This window comes from Diabrotica virgifera, chromosome 8 (genome assembly GCF_917563875.1).
Source record: "Diabrotica virgifera virgifera chromosome 8, PGI_DIABVI_V3a".
Lineage (NCBI taxonomy): Eukaryota > Metazoa > Arthropoda > Insecta > Coleoptera > Chrysomelidae > Diabrotica > Diabrotica virgifera.
The window spans coordinates 169812258-169826408 of record NC_065450.1 but is presented as its reverse complement, the minus strand read 5'-3'; the positions used below and the strand labels follow the sequence as shown (position 1 = coordinate 169826408).

General features: G+C 31.0%; 1 protein-coding gene across 1 annotated transcript; it reads left to right on the top strand.

Annotated features, from left to right (window-relative positions):
• The first annotated feature begins 1630 nt into the window (after positions 1-1630).
• Positions 1631-2589, top strand: LOC114338404 (protein D2-like). Its single transcript, XM_028288994.2, has one exon. It carries the CDS (start codon positions 1901-1903, stop codon positions 2498-2500), a length of 600 nt encoding a protein of 199 aa, XP_028144795.1. The 5' UTR covers positions 1631-1900; the 3' UTR covers positions 2501-2589.
• Positions 2590-14151: the final 11562 nt, after the last annotated feature.

The window sequence follows — 14151 nt, the reverse complement described above, 5'->3', positions numbered from 1 at the left end:
TTTAATAAAAAAATTGTGATTTTTTATATTATCTAATCGTTGTTTTATTTAAGTCAAGCATAGCCACAGATCAATCTTTATAGTAATAACTTTTCAGTTTCATTTTTAAGTACATCTAAAAAGGTACTACCTACATAATTTGATTTAGTCATGCCTTACAAAGTGAATTTTTAAAGTAGTTAGGTAATATATTAAATATATTAGCAAAAATTTATTATTTATAAAATTCTTTCATACAGCATGACTTGCTCGAAAACCATTTAGATACCTTTTCTTTGTAATGTCATGTCTATAAATTAATAATTTTCCCATTTCTATTTTATTTTATATAGGCAACCCAAATTACACGGCGCAAAATAGTGGGTCAGGATTTAGACATAATTAAATTCGTATTATCTATGACATAGCCACCTTTACTTAACAAGCCATGAAGTTGAAATTTGGCAACATCTATTGGTAGACCGATTAATTCTGACAGTTCTCATTTGTTTTTAAATCATTTTCACTGTATTTACAGAGAAACTGAAATATTTTACAATATTTCGTGCTCTTAATTATAAAGAACATTTAAAGGTATGTTATTAAGATGATTTTAGTTCAATATAATATATTTTTATATAAACTTGCGTGCATATAGAAATCCGTCCACTTAAAAATTTTGTCTTTTTTAATGTCTTATATTTCCTAAATCTGTTGGCAGATTTGAGTGATTTTTTAATATGTTTATAGCCTAATTCTTTTACAATACCGCTGTAATAATATTGTTGCTAACCAGTTAAATTTTTATGGTGTACCGGGCATTTATAAAATACTGAAATTAAAACCCAACTATAGACTCCTGTTTTCTTAACATTCTGTTTTTTTTTATTAATTCGCTTATGCTTAACAACTAGATTTGTTCCTTATGAATTCAGGGTGTTTCTAAATAAGTGCGACAAACTTTAAGTGGAAAGGAACAGAATGTAAAATTTTGACGCCTGTATTTTAAATGTAATAATTTTTTTCGAATCCTGAGAAAACTAATAAGTATTTTTGAAAAATTTAAACGCAGAATGAAAGATTACTTTATTGCCGAGGGCAGAAAGTTCCTTAGAATGAATAAAATGTTTTTTTTTAATGACATATTTGAAACTAAAAATCACATTAAATTTTCTTAATTTTTCACCCCTGTAACTTATTAAAATAAACATAGAAGTTTTCAGGGACTTTCAGCCCTCGGTCCTAACGTAATCTTTCATTCTGCGTTTAAATTTTTCAAAAATACTTATTAGTTTTCTTAGGATTCGAAAAAAATGAATCCCGTTTATATTCTTGTTATTGCTTTTTTTTTGTATAATAAACGTTACTTACAAGGAATTACTTTTAATATTATTTGGTACAAACTTCTAATTAATAATATTTTCTTATTCGACTCAAAAAATACTATAAATTTTACCAGAATTTGTACTTTAAAATCGTAGTTTCGAAAGCGGTAGTCCGAAAGTCGGACTACGGACGTCATCAATTGCGACGTTGCCTTTTTCTCTTCATGGCTTGTAAAGTAAAGGTGGCTATGTCTATGATCATTTGATCCATAGATAGTCGTGACGTCAAAACGTCAAAAAAAGTTTTCCAAACACGTTGTGGCTAGGTACACGCTAAAATGTACGCAAATAAAAAAGTTAAACTTCATCAAGCTAGTGACTATTTAGCGTGGGCAGTGACTGTATATTTTGATACACGCTATTTTGATATGTTTAGTGTTTGTTTGATAGAAAAATATTTGTTATGGTTATGACGTTTAATTCTACCTAACTTTTTTATTTGCGTACACGGTAGCGTATACCCTAGACACAACGTGTTTGGAAAAATTTTGACGTTTTGACGTCACACTATCATGGTGTGATTTGATCATTGTCATATGATGTTGTCAATTTTGAGGAGACCGGTGGTTGCAAGATTATATTCAACTTTAAGCAAAAGTATGGAAAAACACGGTGTTGTGCCCGATGTTATCGATGTTGCCCCCGAACAACAAGTGGAAGTGTCGTATCCTAGTGGTGTAAAGGTAGACTTTGGTAACGAATTAACTCCAACACAAGTCAAAGATATCCCGGCAGTAAAATGGCCGGCCGATAAAGATTCCCTTTACACACTTTGCATGACCGATCCTGATGCCCCAAGTCGAAAAGAACCCAAGTTCCGTGAATGGCACCATTGGCTCGTTGGAAATATCCCAGGAGGAGAGGTCTCAAAAGGCGAAGTTCTTTCTGAATATGTTGGGTCTGGACCACCACCAAATACAGGTCTTCATAGGTATGTTTTCTTGGTGTACAAACAGAATGGTAAATTGAATTTTGATGAACCAAGATTGACCAATCGATCCGGGGATAATAGAGGTGGATTTTCTATTAGAAAGTTTGCAGCAAAATATAATCTTGGGCAACCTGTTGCTGGCAATTTGTACCAAGCTGAGTATGATGATTATGTTCCAATTTTGTACAAGCAATTGGGAGGTTAAATTGTGATATTATCCTGTTCCTGTTGTGTAAAATTAGTATATAAGAAAATACTCTCTTCATTTAATAAAACCTTATTAATTTTTGAAAACTGGTTATTATTTTCCTACCAAATTAGCTTTACTTATAGTAAGGTAAATGACCAGTCATTGCCACTATAAGAAAGGTAAAGCTAAAAACCATATACAGTAGAACCCCGATTATCCGTGTGAGGATTATCCCTGCTATGATTTTCTATTACTTAAATTGCAATTTTGAGGTTTTATCAAAATAGAGTCACTGTAAATCACTCGACAGAAACTGTATACGTGGAGAGGGAGACTCATAATGAAAGATTTATTTTTTCTGTTTTCTTTTTATGGTAGGGCTATATGTATGGATATACGTACATAAGTATTACAATAAGAAATACATGTTCGGATTAACCATGCTTTTCAATTATCTGTGCCAACGTCCGGTCCTGAGGAGCACAGATAATCGGGGTTCTACTGTACACACAAAGAACCAATAATTGCCACTAAATTTTTCAAAATACCAATTATTGCCACCCAGTCATTGCCATAAATAAATAACGACATTTTACTGAAAAATATTGTTTATTAATAAAAATATAAACCAAAATAATGAAGCCTTCCCATGTAAAATACACATTATATAAAAAATAAATTGAACTGTATACAGGGTTTAATCAAGTTTCCAACAAAGGCTTTATCAAAACTATTTGTCGAATAAGAAGTAATCACTGTCTGACTCCAGTCTACAAAAGAGAAACAGGACTTGTAGATAATGATGAATGTTTATGTGGAGAGCTAGCTGATCTACAACATATGCTATTAGAATGTCCTTTACATTTTATTGAAATATCAAACTTTTTTGCCAATCTAGTTCAAGTTAATGTACAATTTCCTGGTAATCTTATATACCTTTTACAATCAAACAATCTAGATGTTTATAAAATTTTGTACAACCATGTTAATTGTTTAAAATTAAAGCTCTGAGAAAAAAAGAAAAAAAAAATAAAAAAAAAAATAATTAAATAAAATAAAAAGATACTAAGATCTAAACCTCCGCGAGGTTGAATCGGGTTTAGGTCTTAGCGCGATAAAAAAATATACAAAAAAAAAAAAAAAAAAAAAAAAACTAAAAAAAAATAAAAAAAAAAAAAATGTTAAAAAATATAATAAAAAAAAATAATAAAAAAAACAGAGTAAAAAAAAACAGTAGTACTAATAGTTTTAAATTTAGATACTAAGCATATATTTTGTAAAAGAGAGAATTCAAAACACATTGACTGGCCAGTTGGTTGCTTAAACCAGTGCCAATAAAACATAAACACACACACACAACTGTATACAGGGTGTCCGGAAAAGATTGGTCATAAATTATACCACAGATTCTGGGGTCAAAAATAGGTTGATTAAACCTCACTAACCCATATACAATAGTGCACACAAAAAAAGTTACAGCCCTTTGAAATTACAAAATGAAAATTAATTTTTTTTTTTCATAATATATCGAAAACTCTTACATTTTTCATTGAAAATGGACATGTGGCATTCTTATGGCAGCAACATCTTAAAAAAAAATTAAAGTGAAATTTGTGCACCCCAAAAAAATTTTATGGGGATTTTGTTCCCTTAACACTAACACCCTCAGCGCCAGTGTACCGAAAAAGATACACATGGCTCGTTGTGTTTGATCGGTAGTGTCTCCTAAAAGGACACACTTTGTTAAGTTTTTATATTAGGTCTGGATCCCGCGCATGAAAAAAAAGTTGACTAATAGCAAGCTGAAAATTTGTTAATAGCTTAAGGGTGTCTAGTCGGACAAACTTTGATATATGAGAAGACTGGAACAGGGGTAGTTTTAATTGTGGAACAGGTTAAAAATTTGGAACGGTCAGACCACGAAAACGGCACATTTATTTTGTCCGACACAATAGACTTAAACTCTCCAAACAGAGATTAAACTCTCATGCAAAAATCAGACTGCTATTTATCACCAAATGGGCGTTTTAATGAGTGGAACATGTAGAATATGTCAAATGACAGGTGATAAATAGCAGTCTGATTTTTGTATGAGAGTTTAATCTCTGTTCGGAGAGTTTAAGTCTGTTCTGTCGGACAAAATAAATATGCCGTTTTCGTGGTGTGACCGTTCCAAATTTTTAACCTGTTCCACAATTAAAACTGCCCCTGTTCCAGTGTTCCCATATATCAAAGTTTATCAGACTAGACACCCTTAAGCTATTAACACATTTTCATCTTGCTATTAATCAACTTTTTTTTCATACGCGGGATCCAGACCTATATGTAGAGAATAATATTATGGTCTGAGCCAATTTCCTGGTATAACTGGGTTTGGCCTTAGACACGTAGACATGAAAAGATAGGTTGTATGTAACTAGTAACTCATATAAAAATACGAAAGTAAACTGCAAATAAATAAAAAAAAATTGCTTCAGTCAACCTAAAATAACATAAAAAAACTCTATTTGTCAAAAAAAAACATTTTGACCCAGAATGAAAATTTTGTGAACCACCCGTTTCGCTGAAGGTGTTAAACCCCGCCAAACTTTTGTGTACGTTCCAATTAAATTATTATTGTGGCACCATTAGTTAAACGCAATGTTTTTAAAACTTTTTTGTATCTTAGTAATTTTTCGATAAACCAGTGTTTATCGAGATATTTTGAATATTTGTCGAATCCACCACCCACATATTATTTTTATATGGTTAAGTAAGATTATAGAGACCTGTTAATAATCTGAAAATTTATTTATAATTTACATTTTTAGGTATATTTTAAAAAAGAAGCCACATCTCGATAAAAGGTGACTTATCAAAAAAGACTAAGAGGCAAAAATGTTTTAAAAACACTATGTTTAACTAATGGTACCACAATAATAGTTTAATTGCAACGTACACAAACATTTGGGGGGTTTAAACAAACAAAATCCCCATAAAAAATTTATGTAAATATATTAAAAAAGAAGCCGCATCTCGATAAAAACTGGCTTATCGAAAAAATACAAGAGGCAAAAAAGTTTTAAAAACGTTGTGTTTAACTAATGGTGTAATAATAATGAATTAATTGGAACGCACAAAAAAGTTTAGGGGGGTTTAAGGGAACAAAACCCCCATAAAATTTTAATGGGCTGTACAAAGGGTCTAGCTGGGTAAGATGATGAAAAGTGCCCCCAACTCGATTCGAATTCTATATAGGTGACCGTTTAGCATATATAGTGAAACTAACTTTCTGAAATTTTTAGCCCCCTAGGTGGTCATGTGACCCACCTAGAGCCTAATTAGGGTTTTTATGCTTTTATTTTTTATCTCAGCCGCATCGAGAACTAGCGAAAAACTTAAAATAAAAAAGTTGTAAGCTTTAAAAAGTTCTGTCCGAAATTTTTTTTTTTTAATTTTTGGCGGGAAATTTAAATTTTAGAACGATTTTAAAATTTTAAATGAGTATAAAAAAATAACTAAGACATTGGTTTTCACGAAAAAAATATATAACGTGTATTTTTGCACAATGTTTCACCCTGAATTTTCTCAAATTTTTAAAATTGGTGAAAAGCACCTTTAAAAATAAAAAACCGCATTTTTTCGTTTTTTTTTTTCGTTTTTTGATATAATTTTATACATATTTTTCAAAAAAGGTAACACCGACACTAGAATAGGTAAAAAACTAAAAAATAATTGGGGGTTGCTTAATAAAAATTTTTTGTAACGCCATCCATTTTCAAGATACAGGGCGTTGAAGAAAACAAAATTTTACACATTTTTTACGATTTTGCCGAAACTACTGGCAACATTGTAATAAACTTGGCGGGTTTTAAGAGGTAGATATTGTGCATCTTTTGACATACAATTAAGGATTTGATATTCATCATTGGTGCGCATAGGGGTAATGGTCTGAACTTTTCGAAGAAAAAAAGATAGTACGCCACTGACATATTTCAAATTAACAATCATTTTTTAATTCCTCGTTCAATTTGCGATAAAAAAACTATCTTCTCATTTTTTCATACGACTCGCCGTTTTGCTGCAAAAAATAAAATATCTTGACGCTTCCAAAGTATTCGAATTAGTTTTTATAATGGATGTACGAGTTTATGTAGATGTAGAAACTACTAGAAGTTCGAATACTTTGTAAGGGTTAAGATGTTTTATTTTTTGAATAAAAATGGCGCGTCGTATGAAAAAATAGGAAGATGGATTTTTTGTCACAAATTGAACGAGGAATTCAAAAACGATTGTTAATTTGAAATATGTCAGTGGCGTACTATCTTTTTTCTTTGAAAAGTTCAGACCATTACCCCTATGCGCGCCAATGATGAATATCAAATCCTTAATTGTATGTCAAAACATGCACAATAACTACCTCTTAAAATCCGCCAAGTTTTATTACAACCCACATAACAATTTCATGTTCTTAGTACATTCATAGAACATACTCTTCAGAAAAAGTATATACTAAGAATATGCGTAATTACCATTGCGAATGTGCAGAGCACATACTGAGTATATACTACATTACAGTACTTAAACGTTCTATGTATATACTTAGAATGTACTACCGCACTTCTTTTCAGTATATACTAAGAATATACTTTTTAGAACATTCCAAGGACGTGCTATAAACCTTCTATTTATATACTTAGAACGTACTACCGCACATCTTTTTAGTTTATACTAAGAACATACTTTTTATAATATTCCAAGGAAGTGCTATAAACCTTCCATTTATATACTTAAAACGTACTACTGCACATCTTTGTATTAGAAGAATATATTTTTAAGGATATTCTAAGAAAGTGCTATATTGCTCAGAAGTATGTTTTCAGCATCGCCTAATCTCATCTTAGGTTCTACTGGTTCTACCAAATACCTATTATATTTACATATTTTAATGGCAAATGAGAATGTAGTTAGTACCTACATTATGCAATATTACTTAAAAAGGAAGTACATATTTATAAATTTTAGTTATCTATATAAACTATTATATTATAATATTTAGCTAAACTAAACTATATATGAGTAACTAAAATTTATATACTTATATGTACTTACTTATATGCATTTATTAAATAATATTGAGTTACCAAAATAGATTATTACTAGTACTTTATTATCACTCGTCTTCATCCTTAACACTGCCACACTCCATAGATACATATTTTCGATTTCACATTTTACCGTTGTTTCCTACCCTGATGCATTCAGGTAAGAAATGGTCAGAATAAGACAAGACGGGGTTAGGGGAATATGTATTGTGGAAGTGGAATAACAACATCGGTGCACCGGTGAGTGTTGCCAAACGGAGGGAAATTTCACTTTTTGTGGGAATTTTTAACATAAAAGGTTGATAAAGGGAAAAGTTAACTCAAAAGGGAATTTTTGTTCCAGTCCAAATTATTAAATATTAAAAAATATCAAAATATTTGAAAATAATTAAACATATCTTCTCAGATTTTGTAAACAGGAGGAAATTTTTTTATAAAAGTGGGAATTTTTAAGGTTGACGGAAAAAGCTTACTCGATGGTTGGCAACACCAAAGCCTTTGGTTGTGGTTTTTGGCATGCTTTGGTTCTGGAATGGCCCGTATCACAGCCTCCCGTATTGAATTGAATGTACCTAAATTCAAATTCCAACGATGTAAAAATACTCGTGATATACTCGAAATGGTAAAGTTATTTCAATTATGAAAACGAATTTTTAATAATAAACGTTAATACAATTAATGTTTAAACTTTTTTACCATACAACAATTTTGAAATGAAATTCGTCCAATACTACCTACATACATAAATTTTATTAATTATTCCAAAATATAACGAAGTTGATAATCTATATGGCTAATATTATATTTCTTATACATACATATTATTTTTAAGATATTTTAAAAGTATCTACTTATAAGTATGTGTTAAGAATGTACTTATCAGTATGTGCTAAGAATATTCGATAAAGGTATATTCTAAGAATAAACTTTTACGAAAATTCCGAGTTACTACGTACACGAATGTACTCAGTATGTTCGGTACGAGAATATACTTTAAAGTATATGCAAAGAACATGAAATTTAAAATGTTTTTTAAAGTACATGCTATGCTTGTACTAAAAAGAATATACTTCGACGAATGTTGGTAGTATATGCTTAGAACATGTTACGAACATCATTGTTATGTGGGAAGGTTGTCAGTAGTTTCGGCAAAATCGTAAAAAATGTGTAAAATTTTGTTTTCTTCAACGCCCTGTATCTTGAAAATGGATGGCGTTACAAAAAAATTTTATTAAGCAAACCCCAATTATTTTTCAGTTTTTTACCTATTCTAGTGACGGTGTTACTTTTTTGAAAAATATGTATAAAACTGTATCAAAAAACGAAAAAAAAAACCGAAAAAATGCGGTTTTTATTTTTAAAGGTGCGTTTCACCAATTTTAAAAGTTTGAAAAAATTCAGGGTGAAACATTGTGCAAAAATACACGTTATATATTTTTTTCGTGAAAACGAATGTCTTAGTTATTTTTTATACTCATTTAAAATTTTAAAATCGTTCTAAAATTTAAATTTCCCGCCAAAAATTAAAAAACAAATTTTTTCCGGACAGAACTTTTTAAAGCTTACAACTTTTTTATTTAAAGTTTTTCGCTAGTTCTCGATGCGGCTGAGATAAAAAATAAAAACATAAAAACCCTAATTAGGCTCTAGGTGGGTCACATGACCACCTAGGGCGCTAAAAATTTCAGAAAGTTAGTTTCACTATATATGCTAAACGGTGACCTATATCGAATTCGAATCGAGTTGGGGGCACTTTTCATCATCTTACCCGGCTAGGCCCTTTCACTATAATTTTGTTTTAAGATCTTCCTGCTATAAGAATGATACATGTCCATTTTCAATAAAAATCTCTAATAGTTTTCGATATATTGAAAAAAATTGATTTTCATTTTGTAATTTCAAAGGGCTGTAACTTATTTTATGAGCACATTTGTACTAAGGTAAGTTAGGTTCAATCGAACTATTTTTGACCCCAGAATGTGTGGTATAATATATGACCAATCTTTTCGGGACACCCTGTATATCTAGTGTTTTCCACAGGTTTTAGGCCTCAAAGACATCCACTGGCAAAGTAAATTCATAACAGACTCATTCACCAGTGGATAAAATAATAGGTGTTGTTGGCAGTATAATACGATATTCATCAACAAAAGAGATGTCTTTTTCATCACAAATAAAATGTTCTTTTCAGCACTAATAGAATTCATATACATTATTATTGTACATCATTATTGTCCATAAGGCCTTGAATAATACAAACATATCTGTATGTTATGGATTTTCTTTAACCTAGGAATTTTACAAGTAATACTACATAGTTTCCCACACTCAGTTCTCCGTGAGTTAGTGGTCAAAATTCTTTGTTAGGGTCTTCATAAAAGTCCATGTCATCACAGCTGCTACCACTCTCAACCCACTCTTCATCCTCTCCATCATCATCAGAAATATCCTGTTTTGGCTTCTCTTTCAACAGACATTTTTGCTCTATTGCAATTTTTCTGTGGTTTTTTCCTCGTTCTTTCTTTTTCTTTTCATTTTCTTTCTTTAAGTGATATTCACACCAAGCTTCCGATGTTACCACTGATGGAATCTTTTCCTTTAGTGCTCTCTTCTTTGTCTGAGGTTTTGGCTTCTTTGATTAAAATTAAAAGGCTCATATAATAAACTAATGCTGATTTTCCATCCCTCTTATGAATCAAAGTACTACTAGGAACTCCATGATTTTTTACTGGGATTCCCTTTTTCACGTCCTCTAGAGCTTTGGCTAATTGCTCTTTCGAGTAATTTCTTTTAGGTGCCATTTCTGGAATGAACCAAATACTTGTAATACCAAATATTAATGTAATCTATGGTTGCCACTTTAGAACCACTGATTGCCACCACTGGCAATAACTGGTAAAAGTAAAGTTTTTGCAATAAAAAAAGTAGTGGCCACACCGTAATTTTAAATACATAGTAAACTTACACATTGTAATGAATTAAAAATAACCCAAACCAATAATGGCCACTTGTGGCAATGACTGGTATTCATAAAATATATTGCAACCAGTCATTGCCAGGTTCATTTCTTTAAAAATATGGACCCTTAACTGAATTTAAACAATAAACACATGTATTTTAGAGTATGTAACAGAGCATCATGTATAAATAAGTTTATAAAACAATGATTTACAAAAGTGAATTAGAAAAAGAAAAATTTACTACCTACTTACCTTAATTTTTTCATGAGAAATTACAAAAAACAGGAAGCAGTTTTACACAACACTACTCTAAGTGGTATACAACAAAAATGGCTAAAGCTCGAGTATTGTACAACAGTTCACAATTGCCAAATATAATAAGGTATTAGTAGATACTTGCAACAAATGTAATTTGATTTCAAGTAATTTTCTTAGAATTTAAGGGTCAGTGGCAATAAATGGTAGACTGTTCAGAAAAGTGCCATCAAAAAAGTTGAAATAACTTCCTTAATTCATCATCATCGGTGGCGTTATAGCTCTTTATGAGTCAAAGCCTTCTTCAGAACAATTTTCCATTCGTCCCTGTCTCTGGCAGCTCTTCTCCATGCTCTAATCCCAATAGATTTTAAATCCATGACATATGTTGTACCAATAACTGACTCTCTTGCTATTTTGACAAATCTAACTTCTTAAGATGAAACTACAGGGTTCACTTTTGCCATTCAATTTGGATGAAGCAACCAAATTGATCCATATAAACATAAAGGTGAATCGATTCTATGTTATTGAATGTTGTCGTTCAATGGCGTTGAAAGAATTGAACATGCTCAATATTTTCACTTTTAGTGTTCAATCTTCAATGTGTTGAACGAGAAATGAATGTGTAAACACAAGAATTGTACGATTCACTTTTACGGCATATGAAATTTAAGCTCTACGGCTTAAGTATTTTCGGCTGCAATGGTATTTAAATGGGGATTCATTTTTTTTTTCGAATCCTGAGAAAACTAATAAGTATTTTTGCAAAATTTAAACGCAGAATGAAAGATTACGTTCTTACCGAGGGCCGAAAGTCCCTGAAAACTTCTATAATGTTTATTTTAATAAGTTACAGGGGTGAAAAACTAAGAGAAAATGTAGTGTGATTTTTAATTTCAAATATCTTATTCAAAAGAAACTTTTTATTCATTCTAAGGGACTTTCGCCTCGGTAATAAAGTAATCTTTCATTCTGCGTTTAAATTTTTCAAAAATATTTATTAGTTTTCTCAGGATTCGAAAAAAATGATTACATCTAAAATACATTTAAAACTTTGACAGGCGTCAAAATGTTCCTTTCCTCTTAAGTTTCATTGTATTAACTGTGGAAACTTTCCTGAATAATGTTTCTGAGGAAAAAAGACTCGAATGTAAGTAATAGGGGTTAACAAAACCACTTTATAAATTTATCTAGTTATCACAGTTTGTATTTAAATATATTTCAACAAAATTGTATATCTAATTTCTTTAAAGTAACAACTTATTCGGAGTTATGCTCATAATCATATCCATAAAATTTTAAAATGACTTTCCTCTAAAATCGTCTTTTTTGACTTAAGCCTACGTTCTTGCGAAGCGGCGATATAAAGTAGGGACTCTTTAGGATGCAGACTATTTGGCCCACAAAATAACGAAAATTCTTTGACTTACTGTCAAGCTTTCAAATTTAACCCGGCATTGGTTGCTAGGTTGGCTTATACGTGAGTGGTCGAGCGTGAGATTTTGTCTCACATATCTAACTTTTGCCTTTTTTTACCCAATAAAATAGGACATCTTGGATAATAGTGCACCCTATGTAACGCACAGCTGAATCTTATGTTTGTGCGTCTCAGTGTTGCCATGCCATTTCTTTCATAATTTCAATCAATATTAAATGTACCTACAAGAATAATAGAATAAGAACGTTTACTTCTCCGTCATTATACTAGGTAGAATGACAAAATGAGGTGTCAAATGAAAGCTTATAATATAGTACTAAAGGTGAGAAATTAGACCTAGATTGTCTGTCCCTCAAAAAATAAGCGTTATATTGGGGATTTCTAATGTCGACATTAAAAGTTGCACTATTTTTTTTATATAAAACATTTTGATCTAAAACTTACCAGAAAACTTCTTTGTACTCTCTACTTTCAAATAAACGTGATTAAGAAGCTAAATTTTAAACTTCGTCACACAACTTTTGCGATTAAACTTTGCAATTCACAAATCCGCACCTTTTTCTTTGAAAAATTCATAACCTTTATCATGATAAGAATAAAAACTTGAAGCAGGTACCTTTGTCTTCAGAAATGTTAGAGCTGTATACTCTAAAAATTTTAGAAAAAAATATTAAAATGGAACAGAGTTGTAGCGAGGTAAACGCAAAAAACGTGATTTAATTTTTTTTATTTTTAGGTTAAAATTGCGATTTTGACAATGTTCCCTTTCGTTTTCAGCACCCTCGAAAATATAAAGTATGAATAAAATTAACCATTCACCCCCCCCCCCCGTGGTCAGTGTCTCGAAAACTTTTTTGAGGGTGTCCCGCTGGTGTATAATATCACAAAAAATTGTAACGTGATAGTATGAAAAAATAGAGGATACGGCAACGGTGTTACAAGTGATGGTCGGATCCAATGCCAAAATCTACACGGACATATTATGGTGCACTAATCTCCAAGATGTCCAATAAAATATTCAAAATATATTTTATTTTAAACTTAATGAAGTTATTATTAGCTTTACACGATGTGACTGTTGATGAGCTTGTACATTTTAATCTAATCTAAAAATGTAGAAAAAATATTAATTTTAATATGTATTTCAAATTTTTACTTGCACCTTTATTTTATTGTCCTGCAACAGGGCAAGTTTTAAAATTATCTTTGCACGATTCATATTGCAAGTACAAAATAAAATAATGCTAAATAATATTATACACTACACAGTGGTCGCGCGATGAGAGAATATCTCACGTTAAGAGCACTGACTTAACAATTGGGCCATACTAATAATTCAACTGAATCACTATCTAAGCAGACGAGTCTATCCGATTGTAAAGGAAGGATAATTAGAAGACTAGAAGGAACTACAGCATGTGTAATTTACCAGGGAAAAACTCAGTGGAGTAACTAGGGGGGTTGGGGATTATATTCCATACCCCCTAGAGACCCTCCAGTAGCTGTAACCCCCCCCCCCTTAGGATCATCCTGGTTCCACTGGGAAAAACTTGTGTGCAATATTCTGAAACTGTGAGAGAAAATCTCATATAGCGACCAATGCCGGGTTATTTTAACTATTTTTTAAGACATCTCTATTGACAATAAATTACTATTACATACTAGTTTTTTTACTTACTAGTCGTGAGATTACAAATAAGTTTAGACTTTACAAAATGCACAATCACACACATTAAAATTTTTAAAATTATATTGCATGTTTAATTGCATATACGATGTTGATTACCAAACATGATGACAATATAATTTTAAAAACTTTAATATGTGTATGATTGTGCATTTTGTAAAGTCTAAACTTATTTATAATCTCACAATTATAGTACCTAAGTGAAAAAAAAACAATATTAATAATTGTAAGTACCTATA